The sequence below is a fragment of the Aulonocara sp. 'chitande type north' Nkhata Bay genome, linkage group LG20 (genome assembly GCF_057382095.1).
Source record: "Aulonocara sp. 'chitande type north' Nkhata Bay isolate Kocher_YH1m ecotype deep benthic linkage group LG20, A_spYH_male_GT1.1, whole genome shotgun sequence".
Taxonomy (NCBI): domain Eukaryota; kingdom Metazoa; phylum Chordata; class Actinopteri; order Cichliformes; family Cichlidae; genus Aulonocara; species Aulonocara sp. 'chitande type north' Nkhata Bay.
In genome coordinates this window covers 19,589,254-19,613,939 of record NC_141363.1, presented here as the reverse complement: position 1 = coordinate 19,613,939, position 24,686 = coordinate 19,589,254, and the positions used below count along the sequence as shown (strand labels likewise).

The following is a 24,686-nucleotide window of genomic DNA, read 5'->3' as shown; positions in this document are numbered from 1 at the left end:
TTTGAAACACAGGTCGCAGCTTTCCTGGTCCTCCTAAAGTCCACAATCAGGGCTTTTGTCACACTGAGCTGCAGATGATTCTGCTCGCACCATGTGACAGAGGAGTCGACCACAGCCTGGTACTCCATCTCATCACTCTCACTGATGCATCCAACCGCTGCAGAGTCATCAGCAACCTTCTGAAGATGGAGGTCTCTGTGCAGTGGCTGAAGTCTGTGGCGTAGAAAGTGAAGAGGGGAGAGCATGGTCCCTTGTGTTGCCTCTGTGTTCCTGATCACATTGTCAGACACAAAGTGTTGAAGACGCACATATTGTGGTCTTCCTGTCAGGTAATCAACAATCCAGGACACCGCAGAGGCATCTACCTGCATCACTATCAGTTTATCACCCAGGAGGGTCGGCCTGATGGTGTTGAATGCACTGGATAGTCAAAAAACACGACCCTCCCAGTGCTCACCGGTTGGTCCAGGTGGGCGTAGACACGACTGAGCGTGTTTGGTACAGGAAAGAGGGATGACGTCTTCCACAGCACTGGTGCACAGGCCTCGAGGACACCGGGACTCGCCCTGTCTGGTCTTTCAGGCTTTTTTAGTGGAGTCGTTCATTTGTCTCTGAACCTGGTCCTAGGTAAAAGTTACAGGTGGAGCAGGAGTGTCAGGACTTTCACAGTATGCTCAGGTGCAATGAGGAGAAAGAGGGAGAGAGAGTGGTGTGGCTTTGGACTGTAGGCTGACTACAGTTAAGTCAGTCGGGGGGTGAGCGTTAGCTGCAGTGTCAAATCTGTAGAAGAACAAATTCAACCTGTTGGCCCTCAGCTCTGCTTTTGAATGGCGTGAGTCCAGTGACGCTTTTCAGGACTTTTCAAGCTCCTTAGACTACCGTGACCTGGGTGACTGAGAACCTACAAAGACATATCTTCATGCCACTCCAGAGCTTTCTCATGTTGTTCTGCTGGAGTTCCCACTCCAGCTTTCTCCTGCAACTGTCCATAGCCTCTCTGATCGTGCCCTTCAATAAAAACGAAACCCTTTCCACCTCCTCTCTGTGGCCCTCTTTTTATCGTTGAGGAGAGCTGTGATGTTCTTTCACCCACGGCTTGTTATCCGAATAACAATGTATAGTCCGAGCTGAGATAATGGAGTCTGAGCAGATGGTTATGTAATCACTGATACACTCAGTGTCCTGTGGGGCTCACAACGTATCTGCCTGTTGCCTCATAACAAGTTCTCTCTCAGCTGGTAAAACAGACGACATACTGTGTGAAAGTTGGAAGTATAGCATTCAAAGTGATGTAGTGGAAGTCATCCAAGGTGGCTATGAAGGCATAGAGTGCTGAGTCTGTAACCAGGTATCGCAGAAGGAATAATGTCAAATGAACCTCATCAGCTTAAATTCAAATAGACTCAGTAGTGGAACACGGCTAGGTATTTTCTTTGTCTTTTGAGGAATTATTAATCTGATTATCGACCTTCTACCTTTACAATCATTTTGAAGATGCTTCCTGCCCTGCTGGTTGGACTTGGTTTGGAAGTCGCTGTTTCATCTTTGATAGCAGTCAGAAGAACTGGACTGATGCTGAGGTACATCAGAAATAACAGCAGCTGTATGTGTACATGTTATATGTGGGACATATAAAAAGCTTCCTGCTGTGAGAATCATTCAGTGAAAGAAGACTTGCTTTATATTCATATTCACACACAGCAGGGTCGTATAAACGAGCTTGGGTTGGAGGCAACGACAGAGAGAATGTAAGTGTTTCACAGATAAAGAGGATGAGCTGCAGCTGTTTCTGATATTTCATATGTTTCTCTTCATATTCATCAGTTTGATTCAAAGGTCAACATGTGACAGACTGATTAATCAGGACTTTGTTCCTGGAGACAGATGTTGCTGTTGACTTGACTTTTCTTTTCATTTTTTACCTGCACAAACAAAATGAACCTTCGTTGTGTTCGAGTGGTGTAAGAGGTCTCATGTCTGCACTCTCAGCATAGATGCATCAAAGTACATCAGAACAAACTGAACTTTATTCTTCCAGGAAACTGTGTGGAAGTGGAGTGATGGTTCCCAGTTTGACTTCACAAACTGGGGTAATGGACAACCGAGCAACTCTGGAGGAGGAGAAGATTGTATGGAGATAAACCTTAATGGTACAAACTGAAAGTGGGCCTGTTGATGAAATGTGTTTGGTTTTTATATTGACTGAAGTCATGTGATCTTAGGTCTTTATAAGAACTGTGTTTGTTCTTTTTACATTAGAGAAGAAGAAAACATTTACAGCACAGACCTCTGATTTTATTTCTTTGTTTTGATTCTTTACAGAACTAGATTTTGTCAACGACTCAGGATGTAACTCACAGAGATGGTTTGTTTGTGTCAGAGGTCCATAACTGCTCCTTCGTGTCCTGACACGTCTGACATGATGATGTCACAGCCTCACTGCTGATGTCACTTCCAGCAGGATGTCAAGCCTCGATGACATCACTGCTGGATTCTGTTGATAAATATGATTTCATATCACAATAAACAGGAAAATAAATTCAATAAAATTTAAAGGAACTGAAATGTTGACCTGAAAGTGAGTCATTCATGCTTCAAATCATCATCTAATCATTTTAATAAACCTCAAAATGCTTTCTGTCTCCCTGCAGCTGTGATGGAAAAACCTGTGTGACATAAATACACCATCAGTACTTCTGATCCTGGGATCTCATCACCTGATGCTGATAACGCAGTTATGTTTAAATCTGAAGAAAAGAATAAGCTTAATCATATTTGTGTAAAATTATATATTTATCTTTTTTTGCAACTTTACCAGCTTTACTTATAAAGCACTTTAACACAAAACCAGAGCTCACAAAGTGCTGCACATATACAAACAACAACAACAAATGAAATGATTAAATAAAATAATACAACATGTTAAAAAGTCATATTGAGTCAGCCCCTTACAAGAGCAAATAAATGTGTCTTAAGAAGAGTTTTAAACTCAGAAAGAGAAGAGGCCTGTCTTACATGCACGCTCACGTCTGCATCTACTGACTGAAACCAGCCCACTGAGGAACAATGGGCTGGGGGGTCAGTTCCTTAATCTTAATTATGCAAATTCTCATGACCACTGATCAATAACCATGAGTCCCATTCACAGAGAGCTGGGGAATGGCTGCAATCACAGCATGTAAGATGGTGACAGATGTAAATGGCCTCCTTGACTCCGCCCTCAAACCAGCGTTCCTCCCTGTCCAGGATGTGAACATCATAGCCAGTGGTGTAATGTGATTATTTTGTCCCAGTTAAAAGACGCGCTGCAGCAGTTTGCACCACCTGCAGACATCTAATGGATGCATCACTAACCCCACAGTAAAGTGCGTTACAGTAATCCAGCCTAGATGTAACAAAGGCAGGATTACAGTCTCAAAAAGCTGCTTTGATAAGATGGGCTTTATTTTGGCTGTCACAGATGAAAGAAGCTTGATGTCAGGTTTATATAGTGGATTGTCATTTATGCTTAGAAATATCTTCTCATATATGCTCAGAGTTTTATAATCAATGTCATGTTGGTCATGCACACCCACACCCTGGGGGGTTGAAGAGTTGAAGTCAAACTGTCAACACAAATAAGTTTATTGACAAAAGTTGGAAAGATGAAGAGAATAAATGTGTCATTGAAATCTGCTGTTTAGAAAGAGTTTCCAAAGAATCCAGGTGTGAATGAAAGCAGCAGCTTTCTCCTGTTTGCTTTTCATTTCTGTTTCATGTTTTGAGGTGAATTCAACTTGATATCAAACACACAGTCTGACACTGAGCTTTCTTTCTGTCTCTTTCAGTGCTGGCAGCAACCTGTTCACTCATCACTTCAGGTAAATGCTGTTTTACTGCTTCTTATATTTCTCAGCCTTGCTGTTAACTTTATACTTCCATCATGCTAATCATGCTAATGCCTCGTTACTCCCTGGTGTATTTAAGCCCTGTGTTTTCCTCTGTCTGTTGTTGTCTTACACCCTCTGTGTTTCCAGCCATTTTCTAGTCGCGGTTCCTGGTTTGCTCCCCTCTTGTCTTTTTAGTGCTCGTTTATTTTGAGTTATTGCCATGTTTATAAAAATTACATTTTCATTTGGAAAAATGTTTAACATGTGGTCATTTTTCATACATGTATTATGAAATACGCAACAACTACATACTAGTTTGTTTGTTTTTTTAGACTTAGACTACCAGTGGCTCAAGAGTTGGCAGTTTGTATTGTAATCGGAAGGTTGCCGGTTCGAGCCCCGGCACCGACAGTCTCGGTTGCCTACTGGTGGTGGTCAGAGGTGGCGCCAGTGTCCGGCAGCCTCGCCTCTGTCAGTGCGCCCCAGGGTGGCTGTGGCTACAATGTAGCATCACCAGTGTGTGAATGGGTGGATGACTGGATGTGTAAAGCGCTTTGGGGTCCTCAGGGACGAGTAAAGTGCTATACAAATACAGGCCATTTATAATGTTAAGTACAATTTTGATTGCGTTCCGTTTACAATATTAAGTAAATGGAACAACATTTTGGATTACCTGACCGTCTATATTTCAGTTACATGACCAAGCATGTCAGTGTTACTTACTCAATTTTTTCACGTTTGTGTAAAACTACAGTTATTTATTTCAGCTTAATATGTTTAAGCTTTAGTTATTCAATTGATTAAGTATATTGAACAGATTTGACTGGTTTCCAATCTACTCAATATTTTTAAGTGTAAAAGTGTTGCCTCAAACATTTTAAGTAAATGTCAGTTTTAGTTTTTGGAGTGCGCATCCACATTTTTATCGATATCTGCAGGTCAGGCATTGCATCCAATCACAGTTTAAAGACTTGCAACTCTTCTGTCGGAGCATGGCCTCTATGAAATACTCAAGAGCCAATCTGATTCCATGTAAAAACTGTACACTTTCTTGGTGATTCTATGGTGGTGTATACTGCTGGGATTAGGCAGGCTTGGGAGAAAGAGTTGGGGAGGAAGGTGCCTGAATGTATGTGGAGTAAGTGTCTGTCTAAAATCCATTCTTGCTCTATAAACAGCAGTTAATTCAATTTAAAACCCTCCACCGGTTACACTATTCTAAGGTCAGACTGCACAAGATTTATCCTTTATCTTCCCAATGTGTGACAGGTGCAGATTGGCAGAAGCTACGTTGTTCCATGCCTTTTGGTCTTGTCCCTCATTAACAGACGTTGGTCTAAGATATTTGACTGGTCTTCCGAGGGATAAATGAAGCCCCTACAGTGTGAACCTGAACTTGTAATTTTTGGATGTTCTCAGACATCAGAGCTACTCCCGGTTACAGTGCAGTGGCCGTTAGAATTAGGTTTGATTGCCGCCAACAGGCTAATCCTGAGGGGATGGAAGTCGCCCACTCCTCCTTCCTTTCAGTTAAGGGTAAAAGATATGATGTCCATAATACAAATGGAAAAGTTCAGCAAAGACTCAAAGGATTCTCCTCTGAATGTGTGGAACCTCTTCTTGGAACAATTTGCGAAGGCCAGATTTGTAAACTCTCATCGACTCCAGCATTTGGTTTTCTACCCTGTGGTGTTTTGTGAAGTGCATGTTTGTCAGGGTCTGGGTGGGTACCTGCAGGTCTCCAACAGCGGCCCCTCCTCCTTAGGCGGAGTTCGGTTGCTCCTCCCTGGCTGACCACCTGTGAGCAATTATTCCGGCAGTATATCAGACCTGCGCTCTCAACCATTCATCGCCTGAGTATCTGCTATCTCCATGTTAGTCAAGTGGAGCATCATAACTCTGTCCAGAATCCGTGGATTTACTTACTTGTTCTTCTTGTTCTCAGAGGTAGCACCTGGAGTGGAGGTCTTGTCTCCCTCACTCCCGCCTTCCTGGACCTGGGCCGCTTGCTGCTGATACGACGTGGCCTGCCGGCCCACCACTCACTTGCCTGCCTCCCCACGTCTCGACCGCTTCCGGGCCTTCCGCCCCACCTGTCCCCTCCACCTGAAACCCAGTAAGGCAACTCAAATCAACTGTGGAGGATCGTTGATTGTCTGCTGGATCCCACTGACCGTGATCTCCTCTTATTCCAGTGCCCCAGCCCCTACCTAGTCCTGTTTCCACCTCCCCGCTGCCTCTGCTGTTCAGCCGTCTCCTAGAGGTGTCTAGGTCACCCTCCGTTATCTTAGATTATCCTACGCGCCACTAGTGCGGTGGCGTCGTTTTGTTTTTTTGCTTGTGTTTGCCTGTGGGCGGAAATAAATCCTTTGTTCCCTTATCGTCTCGCTTCCGGGTTGGTTTCTGCACCTGTGTCCATCTCTGTTCCCTCGTGCCGCTGGGCCGTGACAATGTTTATTTGAATGAATTGTTTTTCCTGTAATGCATCTGAGCCTGTTTGTTTTTGTTTTATATTTTGATAATCTAAAATAAAATGATCAAAAAAAGAACACAACACTTTGTGGTGTTGCACACATCTTGTTCACAGTTTGCCGACTATCCTGCTTTGTTTCTGTCAGAGAACTGAAGCCAAGTGGCCTCATTTTATTTACTGATCTTTTGTTTTTTGAAATTGTACTTTTACAATGACCAATATTGTTTTATCATTGAAGCCTACAAAGGGTAACTGTCATGGTCCTGGGTCGTTTAAGTTCCCTGTGTTTTCTGTCATATTTTGCATTATGTTGAGGACTCCAGGTTTCCTAGGTTGTTCTGTACAGTGTTGTTGCCTTCTGTGTCTCCCACTGTGTGGCTGTCTATATAGTGATGTGAGTTACTGTGCTTTGCTCCCACTCCTTGTGTTCCATGATTTCCTCTTCCCTTCATGTTCTCCCTCTCTCTCTCCAGGCTGTCTCACTGCACTTCCTGCAGTTGTGTGTCCTCCCCGTGCTGTCAAGTGTAATTGTCCTCAGCTGTGTTCCTTGTGTGCTTCAACTTCCTCATTACCTGCTGTGTATTTATGTCAGAGTCTCCCTCTGCTCCATGTCGCATCGTCCCTCATGCTGTGTGTTTCTTTGTTAAGGTTAGTTTATATTTTCCAGTTTACTTTAGTTCTGTATCATTTCCGTGTGTCAGCAATGAAGCTGCATTTTGAGTTATTCCCGTGTGTTGTGAGTTCTGCACTTTGGGTCCTCTTCCTGCCTGCACACAGCCGAAACATGACAGTAACAGGACAAGAATACGTAAAAGATTGCCTGCCTCCAACAACAGGTCACCGATCAAAGAAAGAAAGACAGAGCAAAAATGTGGTGCCGCCTGAGGATAGCGAGGAAAGCAAATGAACATGAAACGTAACACACATACTGCCTGTAGGAAGGCGTTTGAAGGAAACCTGCACATGAAAGAAAATGTTTCTAGACTAAAAAGCTGCAACATTTTTACATTTGCTGAAGTGAATGCAGGCACAGAGAGCGTAAATATATGCAGGACCGGTCTATATAAACCTGTTCTGTCCGTGTGGAGCCTGGACTGCTGTTGGCATGCTGTGTAGCAGGAGGTTTCTCCTGCAACAATGTAAGGGATGTAGACCAGCATGATCTGATCATCACACAACACACCAAACCCTAACCCCCAACTCCACCCCTAACCTAATCACATCCTAAACTTCACAACACTAACCCCCTAAGACATAGGTGTCAAACTCTGGCCCACGGGCCAAATTTGGCTCGCAGCCTAATTACATTTGGCCCGCAAAGCCATACAAAATTACTATTAGAGCTGACCTGCCAGTATCATACAGTGCATGTACTGCTAATACTACAATTCCCAGAATGCTCTGTTGGTGTTTTGGCACGTCAGTCATGACAGGACCATTAGCACCCTCTCCTCTGTTGACCATAGTCATAGCAACCACGCAAATACTGCCATGCTACCATCCCAAAATGGAAAAAAGAAGGGCAGAAAACAGGAGCTTTCTGGACAGGTGGGAGAATATGATGGAAATTTGATAAATGATCAAATTTAATTCAGAAGGCTGCAAATACATTTTTTATTTAAGAAATGAATTCCACTGATGTGTTATTTAATTAATTATTTGATTTCAGCAAAACTTGTTTGAGTCCATAAGAAAAGATTCCTTGTTATATTTGGAGGAAGATGTTTTTTCAATGAATATTAATGTTAGCCCGCGACTTTGATCCAGTTTTGAATTTTGGCCCACTGTGTATTTGAGTTTGACAGCCCTGCCCTAAGACGTTTGGAAATAAAAACAAATCTCTGGCAGAACCAGGCTCAGGGACGGGCGGCCGCATGTGACGGTTTGCCAAGTAAACATTTACTGGCATAGCGTCTGTTCCTGCGCGTCCTCAAAGTCCTAAAGTCTGTCTACAAGCATGTTTAAAGCTCACTCACATGAACACCGACATTCTTTGAAAACAACTTTTAAGTGTATGATGAATTCTGGTCTCCTTCCTTTGGAGAGCCTTGGAGCACACACTGGACGTTGTTCTGTTTTATCATCTTTTGCACCCACTAATCAAAGATTCTTGCTTTAAATTGAGTTTCCAGTTAATGCGTCTGGGTAGGATCCAACAGGGTCAAACTACTGTTTAAAATAAAGTTCCTTATCAAACTGAATAAATAGAGGTGTGTTTGAGTCAGGTACCAACAGTACCAGTATTCACCAGCACTGGCACCATGCTCCGTGTAAGGCTCAGCTGCACACTGTGTGAGTACACGAATGATTTTCTATATTTATGTTTAATGACTGAATTCTAAAATGTTTGTTTCCGTCTGAATATTATTTTATATGTATGTGGGTTTTCTGTTGGATGAATCCAGATGTATCACTTGTTGACAGCTCTGCGAGGCTGTAAGCAGCGATCTCTGAGCTGAATGTAAATGCTGAGCACATTTTGTGGTTAACATGAAAGGCGACAGACACTTGGATGAGGCTGTGATTTTATGACACATGTGACACTCGCTGCTAAAGGTGTGACTTAGATACCTCACAGAAAAGTATGTTCAAAGCTGGTAGTAGATAACAATGTGAGGGTGAAGCAACATTATTGTGAAAATAATTTTATTTCAGTTACAGACGCAGGAAAATAGGTAAAACATCAAAGCCTTAATATTAATATACACCACGCATGTTTGAGAAGTTCTGCTTTTTCAAAAAGATGATCAAATCATTTTCGTTTAAATCTTTTCTCTTGCTCAATGAATAAAACACTGATGTTTGTTTTCAGTGCTGGCAGCGACCTGTTTGCTCAGCGGAGCAGGTAAACAGCATCTAGTGCAAGATCCAGTTTATCATTACACAGCTCACCTCATGTCACATTTTCATATCTGTTCTTCAGATGCTTCCATGGAGAAAGCCGTCAGCTGTCACATGGGCGGTGTCCAGAGGCTGAGCTGTGGTACGATGCATGTTTACATCTGCACAACCAAAGCGACTCGGCGGGGATGTGAAAAATCGGCTTGTACATTTCACTCAGCCAATGAAACTCTTGGAATTCATGAATTGAGAAAAAATATTTTGGTTTGATTTTTACATTTTTTCATCTGAAGGTTCATCGTCCTAAATTGGAGACATTTTTTAAACAAATACATAAATTGGGCCTGTTCTACACTGGGGCAAGAGGGGGCAATGCCCCCTTAAACAAACTTCCTGCCCCCTTAAGTCAAACTTTTGGAAGTTGAGGAAAAAAAAACAGATTCTCCACAAACTGATTTTGGACAAGATTTACTGCAGTAGCTGAAAAGATCTGCTGGAAAATGTACAAATGAGATGATAGGGTTTAAGTCTTGTTTGCTTTCCCTCTGTGTTCTCTTTGTGTGCAGGCTCACACACTCACCCTCCCCCCAGCTAAACATCCAATCACTTTAAGTATGCAAATGATCCGGTGTCAGGTTTCTCAGCAGTGTTGCCAATTTAGCGACTTTGTTGCTATATTTAGCAAGCTGTCCGACGCCCTTAACTACTTTTTATCTAAAACAACTTCTAAAAGTAGCAACTTCTCACTACTTTTAGGACAGCCAATAGTGATTTTTCTTACTGAGGAGTTGGCAACACTGTTTCTCAGTAGGCAGGACAGAGCAGCTAATCTGTGTGTGGTGTAACCAGAGGTGGGTAGTAACGAGTTACATTTACTCCGTTACATTTAATGAAAAAAATGTACTTTTAAAGTACCTTTTTACTTTTACTTGAGTACATTTGTGAAGAAAAACGGTACTTTTACTCCGCTACATTTGCAAAATTAGACTCGTTACTTTAAAAAAAATAATTAGTTTAACACATTAGATAACATGCCACCAGTGGAGTTTCCAGTGACTTTTTTACCAATCAGATATGGCCATGCAGTCACATGACCAGTTTGAAACTGACCCCCTTAGCGACTTTTTTCTAAAAAGCGACTAGCGACAAATCTGGCACCTTTTTCTGGTATTATTGGAGACTTATTTATGAAATGAAAACGCATATCACTCTCAACAAGCAGCGGTGCTGCCGTGGGCACCTCACCCGTGCCAAAGTGCTCACAGGCGGAGGATAGTCCTCCCCCGGCTGCTATAAGGGCAGGAGACGTTCCTACCTACCTATGCGTCCAAACACACACACACACAAAGTAAATCCACCAGAGTGCCAATTTCGGGTCACTTTTGCCGGTCCAAGCCCGGGACCCACCTCTGGGTGTAACAACCCTTTTGGGTTATAGCACCACTAGGGGGGGTTGCCCTACTATTGTAATAGCTGTGGGAGTCTCCTAGTGGGTGTGTGTTGTTAGCTCGTGTTCCATTCGAAAAGGAAAACCTTACCGTTGTGACGGCCTGGCGCCGGCGTTACCAATCTGTGCGCATGTATGCATGGACGAGTACAGCCGTGGAGACCTGGCTCAGAAGGTGTAATGTTGCTGACAGTGAATAAAGGTCTGTTATTGGATTTAACCGACTGGCTTCGGGTTTTTAACCCCCACACCACACGCTCGCTCGACCTGCTAGCCGCTCCTTCCTCGCCATACTGCTGTTACAGTGGGTTACAGTGACTGTAACTGACAGTGTATTTGAACTCTTTCATGCACAGTGGTCACTACAGCTATTCATAGGTTGTTTTCTTGTATTTGTGTCAGTGTTGATGGTATACTTGCACATAAACCACTACATTGGTGTCACTCCACACCCTGCCACCCAAAGGTCGTGTAATGTCACTATAGATGTATGACATGTTTCATTGTAATTATTGTTATTTAATCCTGTCATCCATGAATTATGAGTATAAGTGTTTTTATTCATCTTTTACTGCCCAAAGACGAATAAAAATACTTAAGAAAGAAACTCCGGATTGAGGTAGTCATAATTCATGCAGGTTTAATGTTTGTCACTGTATTTGTTAGAAACAGTTTTGTAATTTTCCTTTAATTTAATTTATTCATTCGTTTATATATGATCATGTATAAACTACATCATCAACTCAGTCAATAAATATACTTAGATGTATCTCATAAATGAAATAACAGTGTAGTAATTATTTTAGTAAACCTTTTACAGTTAATGAAAATGTAGTGCAAAATAAAATACCTACGATTATTATTGTTATTCAAGTTCTAACCTCTCAGCTGCTTGCAGTGATGTGTTACTGTAGGGTCTTTAACTTACAAAATAAAGCGCCTTGAGACAACGATGCAGGAATAAAAATCGCAGTGAACTCTGATTTTTACGCTGCTTTTAAATGAAATGCTCTCGTTTCTGATCCACTCGATGTGACAGAAAATGGAGTGATCAGTGTGGTAGCAGCTCTGTACGGACGTGCAGACGTGCAGACCTGCAGTGAGGGCAGACCTCAACAACAGCTTAACAACACTGAGTGCTCTCAGCAGGGAACCGTGGACGTCCTCAGGAGGAGGTACAAGAGAAAGGATCCTAAACTTCTGTTGTGAATGTGGCAGCTTACAGTCAGCTACATGTGAGCGTCCATGAGGTTGAGCTAATTATAGCTAGCTATAATTAGCTAGCTATAATTATTCTCTATGGGCTAACCGAGCCTTTGCTGTTCATCTTTCAATTACAGCCGCTACATGAGCAAAGAAAGTAAAGAAATATGTGTAAATATGTTTTGGAAAAAGCAGCACAGTTAAACAATAACCAACATCCAGCACTGCTTTTTTATGTATGTGTTTCCTTCAGGTGTGATGGGAAGAAAGTGTGTGAACTGAGCGTGACTGACGTCGAAAGTCCTGACCCTTGTGTCGACACCTACAAATATCTGGAGACCAGCTACACCTGCTTACCTGCAAGTCAGTATCACATGACCATGAAACTATGAAGGAAGCAGAGCTCAGAAAGAAGGTCAGAGAGTTTGTGACTGATTTATGTGAGCATGCTAACGCTAAGTCAAGTCAGTCAACACATTTAAACACAGCAGATGTTCAACAAATCATCAAAACCAAGTAATACGTTGATAATAATGACTTTTTCATTATAATTTAGTAAAACATAAAATCTGCTTTGATGACATTATGTGAAAGCTCATGAAAACATTTTGAGCTGGGATGTGAACACTGTTCCTGAGGTAGATGATGTCATCTGAGGAGGGAGCCAGTGAGTGAGAACGCACCAATCAGATGAATCATGAGAAGACCCTGATTAACAAACCCAAGTGAGCAGCAGGAGACAGAGCATGTGGAACATCTGCTAGAGAACATGAAGTTCATGTAGGCGGGTATATGTGAGCAACAATATTTCTGATCCGGTACTTCACAAATATGATTACACTTCTGTGCACGCAGACGTTCAGGATCCTTTCATTCATGCAGCAAACATTTAGGTTATTAACAGAAAGAAAGAGTTCATCTTTCTGAAGAAAAGTGGGTAACAACTGCTTTGATCTGTGAGTCAGACTGAAGAGAGGTACAAACATGACACCAAGATATTTTCCCCCTGAGGGTTAAGAAGGGACGGTGGAAAGCAAGGAATCTCTAAACTTCCAGCTTCATTTACATTGAGGCTGCCAAACAGCAGCTTCAACATGTCGCTGAGAGCCAATGTTCTTCAATGCTTTCATATCTAATCTGACCTGCTTCCACAGGTCACCTGGTCACATGCGAGCACTCGTTTGCACACCTGCACTGTGGTAAGAGTCATTATCTCTGTTGTGTCTCAGCTCTGATCATTTTCAGGTGAAGATTTTCTACTTTTATTGCAGTTCTTTTTGTTTTTATTTTATTTACATTTTAATTTCTTATTAGTGTTTATTAAGTCAATCCATCTGTTACTGTCAATGTGTTATTTTGTTATGTTCATGAATTCGACCCGTGTTAAATGATTTATATGACTTGAATCAAATTTAAATTTGATTAAACTGAAAAAACGTTGCTGGGTTGTTTTCTGCTCGTCTTCTCTCGTCAGATGAAGGGCAGGCTATCCTCGTGTACGGGGCTCACTATGGACGCCACGATCAGACCACATGCTCCTACAGAATTCTGGCCTCTGAGGTCCAAAATGTTTACTGCTCCCGTCCCACCAGCAAAGTCGCTGAGAGGTACCGTTTTCCTCCTGTTACTGCTTTAAACTGTGGCTGCAGGTATTACTTTCATATTTCTCAGTGCACATCAATGCCTGCGCTCACTCACATTGCTCTGCATCTCCAGCTGCGACGGGAAGAGCAGCTGCACCATCAGAGCGAGTAACTCTGTGTTTGGAGACCCCTGTGTTGGCACATACAAATACCTCGAGGTGGCTTACATCTGCCAGTGTAAGCAGCCTAAATGATCACGTTGATGTTCTCACACTACAAAGACTGACATGATCTGACGTGGAGATGTTGTCTGTTCTTTTGCAGATCTAACATGAACGGATTAAAATGCAGTTTTATGACAATTTATTGGGAGTTGATCAGCAAAACCATTTCATGGGTCTCTCAGTAGCTTCAGTGCTTTTGATGACTTTTCCTATGATGCAGTAAATCAGTGAAGCTGAGTCAGTTTCAAACACCTGTGATTGTTTTTTTCCTGTCCAGGATTAGATGGAGATTATCTGACTGTTTTAAAAATTACAAAAATAAACATCTATCAAATAATTATATGTTTTTGCTTTTTTATTTATAAAAAACAACATTGGTCTCTGTATTTGTAATGTGAAATGGAAATAAACCTGCCTGCCAGTGTCTGGCTTTGGCTGATGTGACCACGACATTAAAGCTCCGTCCTGGTGTCAAACATCTGTTTTATTATCACTGAATAAAGGATGTTCCTTCAGATCATGGCATCAAAGACAAATCTTGTCTGGACTGTGCAAAACAGCAACATTCACATATGATAAATGATCATTTTAAACTAAAAACGTTATCCTACAGTCAGCATTAGGGTGAAGAGAGGATGATGATAGGCAGAGCTGGCACACCTAAATGTGGCGTGAGGACCTGACAGAGGCTTCGGTCTGTGAGGTCTTCATCTCCCACCTCCAGCAGAGCTTCACCACTCAGAGGCTGGACTATGCTCTGCACCTCCAGCACTGAGCTGCAGCTGCAGCGTGGTTGGTGCCATCAAGGTGACACATTCCCCACATCAAGCTGAGCATACATCCAAAACCTTCCAAGCAGGTCAAGTTGCATGTCTGTTTTTATCTTCTGGTTTCTCTCGAGGATACACACCTTTCCATCAGATATGTTTCTCTCGGTGTGTGTCTGTGTGTGTGTGCCCTGCGGGCTTTATCTAAGGTCAAATTCTATTGTCTGTTTCAGTTTGTTGCACATCATGAGGGAAGGTTTCTGATTGGCTGCTTGCCTGGTGTGCAGATAGATTCTTAGAGAAACAGTACAAATAGACCAGGTTCCTGTGCTCCACCATCAGCTCTGCTCTAACAGCATGCAGTGCTCCGGACTCAGCAGCACACTGTGTGAGTACAGGAAAGGCTTTGCACACTAAAAGTTGCTCCTTTAATGTGTCATTTACATGACTTTGTTGTCTTTTACCAGTAAGTTGTGTATCCAGTTTTTCTCTGTTTGTTATTCATTTTCATTTCATGTGTTAAAGTCCATGTGGAACACTGTTAACTTACAGTAACACAGAAGACAAACGAGTAAATCAGCTGTAGGTCGCACGCCGGCTAACACCCAGGTTTCTCTTTTTATGTTTCAGTGCTCGCAGCAACGTGTGTACTCATGACTTCAGGTAATCACTGAATGTTTGATACGTTTTATGCTAACGTCCTTTTAACCTCTTACTCTAGCACGTAGATGAGTTAGTGAAACCCGATCGGCTCTGATTGTGTCTGTGATACGACATCCGTCCTCTTTACTGCACGAGCCTGTAACCATCGCCTTCCTTACGTCGGCCTATCCAGTTTCTTCTTTTCTCTCAGAATAAACAATATTTTTCTGGCTCTAACACGCCTTCATACTCAAAGAGATAGCCTAGATTTGCATAGCAGTTTTGCTTCATGCCTGTACACTATAGTGCTATTTGATTTTACTACACCACTCACTACAAGAGCCTCCGATAAGTTTTCAGTCCCACCACCACTAAGGAAAAATCCCTCAGGTAAACTCTGGAAACTCTGACTCATTGAAGCACTGACTGAAAGCAGTTCAGTAACAGAGAACAGTGTCCTGTGAAACTGATGTTAAACTAGTGGTGGGAACACTTTTAGATAATTGGAATTATGGGGACTGGCCTTCGTTGTCCCTACCAGAACTTACGGCTGATTTGCTTCCATCATGCTCAGCCAGTCAGGTTACATATCGGACCCCAGGAACGACACTGTTCAACATTCTTACATTATCTGAATAGCATCACTTCATTATTGTGCATGAGTCACCCAGCAGGAGGCTTCAGTGACTGAAAACCAGTCAGACCTGTCGCGGCAGAGAGACCGGTGTGTTTGCGGTGTGGACCCAAAAGCAGACACGACAGAAAAACAAAGCAAAGTGAAACAAGGGTGGGACTAACCTAAGCTGGGAAAAACTAAACTATGACAACAACGATACAAAACCAGAACATAACGCTGAACGGGGACATGCAAAACGCACCCATGAAATAAACCAAACATGAACCTGAGCAGTTGAAGAAAAACTCTATGATGCGACGTGACACAAGGTAAACAGATGATCCGACACTGAACCGAAGAAGACCGAAGGGCAATGAAGGAAGTGGAAACACCTGGAGAGACACAGCTGACACAAATGAACATGACGCCACAGGGGAAGTAAAACTGAACATGGAAACATCGAACCCTTCAAAATAAAACAGGAAGCATAATGGAACGTAGACATGACAACACAGACTTGACAACGTGTGCACACAGACATGAGACACATGCCAGACTGGGGAGAGACAGAACGCAAGGACAGACACGTGGGAACAGAGAGGGGAGACGAAAGCACGGGCATAGCTACAACACAAAATAACACAAAATTGCTGGGTGACAGACCATCAGCGACTGATGTGGAGGAAATCCTTCCTCAGCCGGTTCAGAGGAGTGTTACAAAATACAAATACATATAATGAAGGTGACATTAAGTCGACTGGGATTATTTCCCACTTGTCCTGTGTTTTCTATATTTCAAATCCATTCATGTTTGTTTATGATGACCCTGCTGTAGCATAATAAATTTATCCAAGACTCACTAATTATGGACTTTTTACATTTTTCATTTCAGGCTTTTTGGCCCCAGGTGGACCTACGGGCCCAGGTGGACCTATGGCCCCAGGTGGACCTATGGGCCCAGGTGGACCTACGGGCCCAGGTGGACCTATGGCCCCAGGTGGACCTACAGGCCAGAGTGGACCTATGGGCCCAGGTGGACCTATGGCCCCAGGTGGACCTCTGGGCCCAGGTGGACCTCTGGGCCAGAGTGGACCTATGGGCCCATTCCCGCCGACCTTCATGTCCACAGCGAGGGTGATCACCTGTGACAGCCTTGACAATGTGCAACGCCTGAGCTGTGGTAACATAAAAATGTTTTTTATAGCTCCTAGCTCTCACTCAAAAGTGAAGTTCTGATGTAATGTGCATTCTTTCTAATGTCCTGCAGGGGGCGACTCCTCAGGTTGTAAATAGAAGTCTGACTCTGTGTTTATGAGAAACTGAGCTCAGTCTCACCCGAGGAGCAAAAAAACCTGTTAAGGTTTAGGTTCTTTTTGTGCTTTATTCAGTGAAACTACAGTTTATGCTTGTGACTGATGTGACCTTTCAGACTTCCTGTAACACCACAGAACTACAGGAGGACATTTTCTGATTATTGAAAACATAAAAAGCCTCAGTTTGTTTCTCTTGTGCTGCACACCTTATGCATTCCTTGTGATTCCCTCCGTTTGAACGTCATCGTTCTCTGTGTAACAGATAATGGAGTGATCATCGTGCAGGCAGCTATGTACGGGCGGACAGATGCAGAAATCTGCAGTGATGGCATTCCTGCAGATCAGCTTGCAAATACACAGTGCTTCCAGATAGACACTCTGAAAGACGTCAAGAGCAGGTAAACAAGTCTGAGGAATCATGGATGAATCGATCACTTTAACTCACCTGAAAAGACGAGAGCTCCTCTTTGTCTCCCTGCAGGTGTGATGGCAAGAAGGTGTGTGAAATAAGTACAAACTCCTTCCGTACTTCTGATCCGTGCTCCGGCATTTACAAATACTTGGACACCACCTACACCTGCTTCCCAGCAAGTACATTACAACTGTGATTAGAAACTAATATTCAGTGTATTCAAATTTGTGAATGTGCATGTCTCTAATGTGCTTTATTTCTCTGTCAGTCCACAGTGTAACTTGTGACGATTCGCTGGCAAACCTTCAGTGCGGTGAGAGCACAGTTCCTCCTTCTTTGTGAGTCTTTGGATTCATGCGGTAAAAATACAAATGAGGTTAACGTTTGCTCTTCTTCAGGTGAAGGACAGGTTTTACTCATCCACGGAGCTGATTACGGGCGCCGTGACTCGACCACATGCTCTTTGAATCTTCCAGCCTCTCAGCTCCAAAATGTCCAATGCTCAAAGCCCATAAGCAATTTAGCTGACAGGTAAAGATGCAGACTCTCTTCCTTCAGCCTTTTGTCTTCTCACACAACATATTTCAACTCACCTTTACCTGAATCTGCAGCTGTAACGGGAAAAGCAACTGTACTGTCAAAGTGAGCAGCTCTGTGTTTGGAGACCCGTGTTTTGGCACCTACAAGTACCTGGAGATGGCTTATAGCTGTCACTGTAAGTGCCTCAGACTTCTCTTTAATTAGAGCATTTATAACAACAAAAAATTTAGCTCATGTAACAGTTAGAGAGAAATGTGAATCTGCCCTTACACACTGTGCTTTTAGGTGGTTCAGCACTGATCCTGTTTCCTAAGACGTTGGGGTTCAGTAATGAAACTCTCTGACATAAATTTTCTTTCAGTTGGTTTTCCAGATCACTGAATGGAGGAAATCGCTGACATCCAAATAGCATCAGCGTCTATGTTCTCTGAAGAAAATGTGCGATGAATCAATTATGAATCAAAAAGAAAAAGATCATTCAACATCCTGTGCAACGTCTGGTCAAAAATACGAAGATACTGATTTTATATCAGATTCTTTCCAGACCTGTTAAGTTGTGGTCTGTGGTGTCCATATACACTTGGCCTTTAAGACGTTTCAGAAAATAAATGATTCTAAATGTAAAACTGATTTAACACTGATTGTCTTAAATGTTTTCTTCTTTTTCCCTTGTATTCTTACGCCTGCTTCACTCTTAAATTTGCCTTCAATATTAAAATAATGAAACGTATCAACTGGATGGTGTGAGTTAAATGTGACAGGGATCTGACTAATTTCTGATGTGACTCTGTTGAAACGGTCGGATGTGAAGAGGAGCTTTTTATCATTAAGGACACCAAGGTCATTGACTTGTGGTACTTCTCTAACAGTACTCATAGTTTGATAGTACAAATAATAATAATGATATTTGTACAGCGCTTTTCGGGGCCCTCAAAGCGCTGTACAATTCCACTATTCATTCACTCTCACATTCACACACTGGTGGAGGCAGCTGCAGTTGTAGCCACAGCTGCCAAAACACCCATTGCATGAAATTTGAAGTTCTGTTCAGTTCAATTGTATTTATACAGCAGCAAACACAACAATGGCCTCAAGGCGCTTTGTGAGGGAAAGACCCCACAACACATTACAACAGAACAGTAGGACTTTGCACAGCGTCTTTCAGAAAGACAGACTTATGAAGTAAGATTAAGATAAGACTGTATTGATCCTACGGCGGGGAAATCTGTGCGTTACCTCAGCTCAGGAACAGATAGCAGAAGAAAAATACAAACAAATACCAAATAAGTAATACACTTTTACAACAGTAGCACACATGTGACTATGACAGAGGGTTTTGGAAATATGCAAGACGTAAATGTAACTATTCTACCATCACTATTAGTAAGTAAGTAACAAATATCTGCAAGTATCTATAAGTACAGACATGTACACACACACGTACACACTAAATATACATTGTTATACATATACACACACATATACCTGCACACGTCCGTACATATAAAAAGTGCATTATGCATGAAGTGTGACTGTGGACGTCCACAATGTCCAGTAGTGTATTTACAGCATATGCACTCCAGATTTATGCAATGTTATAGTATAGTGTACAGTACTGCAAGAGCAGTAACTGCAAGTACTAACCTACAGTAACAGCAGGCCTCTGAGCGTAGACTTGTACTGGAAGCTCGCTGCTGAAAGTGTGTGTAGGTCACACTTACTTCACATACTGATGTCGTAGATCTTTAACTCTTCCACAGAGTCGGTCTGATCATGTTATTAGAAGCTAGAGATGGACCGATCCGATGTTACGTATCGGCATCGGTCCGATACTGACCTAAATTACTGGATCGGATATCGGAGAGAAATAAAAAATGTAATCCGAAGTATCACAAAATCACCTCTCAAAACGCTGCTTGGCGTAACCCAGCTCGGCGCAGTGTGTGTCACGTGATAGAGCGGCTGTTGTCTGCGAGACCTGTCGGCGTCTGTCGGAGCATTTGGAGCCTCGCTACATGCTTCCAAACCGCGACATTTCATCTCGGCGAAAACTATCCCAGAGAAGTAAAGCAAGTGTGTAAGTTCATCCCTGAATGTTTGCAGAGTATTTCCACGTTAAGCTTAACAACTGATATATTGAGCCACAGCTGGACTGGCCATTGGAACTCCATACTGAGGTGAAAAGGAAGCGATTTGTCCCGGACTTCAGCTAGAGTTAAAAAATAGACACAAAGCTGGAGTTATTCTGTCTTTGCTGCACAGTTGCATCTACTTCTCTCATTCTCTCCCCCTCCCTCTCCTCTTATTATGCTGGGCAGACACTGTGCGATTTTTTTCAGTCACGTTATTCAGCTCCTGCTCAAACTGTACAATTGACTCGCAGGGGTTAGAAGTTCATAGGTCACGATGCAGGTCTCACACTATACCACCCGATGCTCTGATGCGACCTGAGTGCTCACACTGTGCGTCCATAAAATTAAGGTTATAACAGAAATTCTGTCGCTCTCCCTCTCTGTCTCTCACTCACACAGACACACCACCACCATCAACTTTGCTAAATTGCTAATGAAAAACATGATCAGGCAGCTGTGATTGAGCAGCAGTGTCGATCCAACTATTTTCACGGTTGTTGTGGTCGTGATAATTTTGTGAGTCCACATCGAAAAGGCTCGGATGAGCCAAAGTTCTACAAGTTGTGCCTCCATCGCTTGTGTCCAGATCACACACTGCACTGCCGTGCTGCTCCATCTTTTTCACTGACATTTGTGTTTGCGCGTGCGCAGTGTGACAAACTGCAGTGACACCCTCACGACGGTCGTGAGGATTTTGAAATCCTCACGACCAAGCGATTGATGATCGGGAGCTGGTCGTGAGGTGTTAATCGCGTCTCGTTACCCCACGTATACTACACGATGCACGACGCACGATGAAGGCCAAAATCGGGCCGATCGCCAAAACGGTCGCACGACTCAAAAATCGGCTCAAAATGGGCCAAAAATTGCACAGTGTGAGCCCAGCATTACTTCAAACATGAAACTGATCAGTGATCAGCTGATCGGCTTTTCTGCCACAAGTCCATATTTCTTGTTTATCGCCCACTTTGCGCTAGAAAGAGGAGACCAGCAGATAAACAACAGCAGCACGTTTCAGCTTGATCAGCTGTTGTTAGGATTTATTTAATATTAATTTCTAGTATCAGCTGATGTTTGCTGGAGCCACAGCTGTAAAGCTGCTGGTCATGATGTCGGTTTGGTTATGTGGTGAGAGGGAAACATGAAGATGAAACCAGGAGATGTCCTTACTGAACCATCAGAGCTGAACAGGTGATGGAGAAACAGGTTTACCTTTTAGGTGACATGGATGAGTTGAAGTTATGAACTGTTTCTGAGAGACAAATAACACCAGGATCCTTTTCTAAGTAGCTGACAGCTGGTAACTGTGCAGGGGCGGGTCTACCAAAGTGTTGCCAGGGGGCAGGTAGGGCATTAACAGGGAGAGGGGGGCACAAGGAAATACTTTTCTTTGTTATGTCATTTAAAAACGTTGAATAAATAATTATCTGAATCTTACAACAAAAGTGGTCACCTGATGAAATGTATAGAAATCCATTACTGTATATAGTAACTAATAAGTCTAATATATACCCTAGTAAGCTATAGTACCATCTGTGCAGTCTGCAATTCTGTTGAAGAAAGATGTTGAATCTATTTAAATATTGTAGAAAAATAATTGATTTCTGTTCATTTGTTTTACACTTGCATTAAATTAAAGTTGATTACATCGATTACGGGTGGGGGTGGTTCCCTAATATTTTTGCTGGGAGTTGGCAACCTTATTAGTTAGGTAGGTAAGTACTCTTTAAAATACCAGAATAGGGAGGATGGTGTAGGTTTAAATTTATTAGATTGATCAGTGTTGCTGAACTATAAGATGTTTTGGGTGCAGTGTATTTTTTGCATACAGGTACAACAGAATAGCTTCAGTCTCTTGTTTTTTTAAACTTAAGTGTGAACTTATACAAAATGCAGCAAGATATTTATAAAAAACAGTTTTATTGATTACAAAATACGCTATATTGGATTCATATCGGTATCGTAGATATCCAAATTTATGATATCGGAATCGGACATTAAAAAGTGGTATCGTGCCATCTCTGGTATATACGAACTTTGGTTGCTTATGTTTATAGGACCACCCTGTGTCTTCCTTTTATATTTTATTTTCCTTTGCTGTAAGAGCTCTGTAACACCAAAATTTCTCATCCATGGCATAATAAAGGTTTATTCTGTTCTATTCTAAAAGTAGAATGGGAGGCAGAGCCTTCAGTTTTCAGGCCCCTCTTCTGTGGAACCAGCTTCCAGTTTGGATTCAAACTTTCCTTTTTGCTAAAGCATATAGTTAGGGCTGGACCAGGTGATCCTGAATCCTCCCTTAGTTATGCTGCAATAGACGTAGGCTGCCGGGGATTCCCATGATGCATTGAGTTTTTCCTTTCCAGTCACCTTTCTCACTCACTATGTATTAACAGACCTCTCTGCATTGAATCATATCTGTTATTAATCTCTGTCTCTCTTCCACAGCATGTCTTTATCCTGTCTTCCTTCTGTCACCCCAACCAATCACAGCAGATGGCCCCGCCCCTCCCTGAGCCTGGTTCTGCCGGAGGTTTCTTCCTGTTAAAAGGGAGTTTTTCCTTCCCACTGTTGCCAAAGTGCTGCTCATAAGGGGTCATGTGATTGTTGGGTTTTCTCTGTATCTATGAAGCGCCTTGAGGCGACTTTTATTGTGCTTTGGCGCTACATAAATAAAATTGAATTGAATTGAATTGAATTGAAGAACAGGTAGTTTAAGATCTTCAATAACAAATGACTGTTTGAATAAAAACAGCAGCAGCTCTGAAACACTTTAATAAAGCTGAAAACGAGCTGCTTTCTGTGTCCCTGCAGCTGTGATGGAAGAAAAGTGTGTGACATAAATATGAACATCATCAGTGCTTCTGATCCCGGCGTCTGCACCTACCTGGACATCACCTACACCTGCGTCCCAGAGAGTCTGTTACATCTGTGATTATCAGCTAAAAATCAGTCACATCTGTACATGAATCATTACAGTTTCTAATGTGATGCGTTTCTTTGTCAGTCCACAATGTAACATGTGAAGGATCTCAGGGGAACCTTCAGTGTGGTCAGATTTATTTTTCTCATTTATTGTAACTTTAGTGGATTCATTTGATAGAACTACAAACATGGTTACAGTTCATGAACTCTTCCTCAGGTGAAGGACAGGTTATAGTCGTCTCCTGGGTGAATTATGGTCGCCGTGACAACACCACGTGCCCTGATGGAAATCCTGATCACGTCAAAAATGTTCACTGTTCGAGTCCCAATAGTACAGAATATGTAACTAACAGGTACAGATGCTGACTCTCTTTCCATCTTCTCTCAGATGACACGGCGTACTTCAGTCCTCTGCTGACTCACCTTTGACCTGCATTCACAGGTGTAACAGGCAGAACAACTGTACTGTTGGAGCATCAAACACAGTGTTTGGAGACCCCTGTGGTGGCACCTACAAGTGTAAAACACCTGGAGGTGTTTTACACTTGTCAGGGTAAGTAACTCAAACAATAAAGTTATAAAAATAATATTTTAGGGTGTGTACATTCAGATTAATTTTTGAAGTAAATAGAAATGATAATCGTTCATCATTTTTGAAAGTTTAACCTGTCTCTGCTGAAAACACTGAAATCCTCAGACACAAAGTTGAAATGAGTTTTTTTGCAGATCCTAAATGATTGAAATCACATTTATGAAAAAAGATCTTGAGCATCATCTTTTATTAGCTTATCATAATATTTAGTTATTAAAATGTGATTTAACCTCCTAAGACCCGAACTCTTCCACAGCATGTATTTTTAACTAATTATTAACATTTCAGGTCACAAGCTTCCCCAGCTGTCAGTGATGCTGTCCAAGACTGCCCATCAGGCTGTCTTCCCCCAAGTCTGCTTAAAAATACTTTTAATACTGTCGGGCTTTTTATCCTGAGATTAATTAACACTTGCTTGCTACAGGCTGTGTCCCATCATGTTTTAAACAAGCTATAGTTCAGCCTCTTCTTAAAAAACACAATCTGGACCCAACTGTTCTGTCCAATTACAAGAAATCTCAAAGCTTCCCTTTCGTTCCAAAGTTCTGGAGAAAGCTGCCTATTTACAGTTGCAGGCCCAACTTGATCTTAACGAGATCTCTGAAAGGTTTCAATCTGGTTTTAAATCCAGACTGAAATTAAATCAGACCAGGAGTGACATGTTTAGCCGCATGTTCTCCTTAAATTGCTGGCTGTCTGAGTGGTGTCCCAGAAACAATGTGGGCTTCATAGATAATTGGCAAACCTTCTGGAGGAAACCTGGTGTTGTTAGGAGAGACGGCATCCATCCCACTTTGGATGGAGCAGCTCTCATTTCTAGAAATATGGACAAATTTATTAAACCCCCCAAAATATGACTATCCAGAGTTGGGACCAGGAAGCAGAGTTGCAGTCTTACACGCCTCTCTGCAGCTTCTCTCCTCCTGCTACCCCCCCAAAAACCCATCTCCATAGAGACTGTGTCAGCTCCCAAACAGACAAAAAACAAACTAAAAACCAGCAACAAACAACTTAAACATAAACAATTACAAAGAAAGAACAATAAAGTATCCACATCTGAACCAAAGAGTAAAACAGTGAAATTTGGATTATTAAATATTAGGTCTC

General features: G+C 42.3%; 1 protein-coding gene across 1 annotated transcript in view; it reads left to right on the top strand.

The window, feature by feature from the left end:
* The window catches only part of LOC147305462 (uncharacterized), a 40,028-nt gene extending 16,484 nt beyond the window's left edge, over positions 1 to 23,544 (top strand). Inside the window, exons 8-20 of the mRNA XM_086278087.1 lie at positions 12,988 to 13,032; positions 13,308 to 13,440; positions 13,550 to 13,653; positions 15,038 to 15,070; positions 16,558 to 16,845; positions 17,241 to 17,376; positions 17,460 to 17,569; positions 17,659 to 17,703; positions 17,789 to 17,921; positions 18,002 to 18,105; positions 23,070 to 23,114; positions 23,205 to 23,340; positions 23,430 to 23,544. Of these exons, the coding sequence (XP_086134213.1) occupies positions 12,988 to 13,032; positions 13,308 to 13,440; positions 13,550 to 13,653; positions 15,038 to 15,070; positions 16,558 to 16,845; positions 17,241 to 17,376; positions 17,460 to 17,569; positions 17,659 to 17,703; positions 17,789 to 17,921; positions 18,002 to 18,105; positions 23,070 to 23,114; positions 23,205 to 23,340; positions 23,430 to 23,544 (1,427 nt within the window). The remainder of the gene's footprint in view (positions 1 to 12,987; positions 13,033 to 13,307; positions 13,441 to 13,549; positions 13,654 to 15,037; positions 15,071 to 16,557; positions 16,846 to 17,240; positions 17,377 to 17,459; positions 17,570 to 17,658; positions 17,704 to 17,788; positions 17,922 to 18,001; positions 18,106 to 23,069; positions 23,115 to 23,204; positions 23,341 to 23,429) is intronic.
* The last annotated feature ends 1,142 nt before the right edge of the window (positions 23,545 to 24,686 follow it).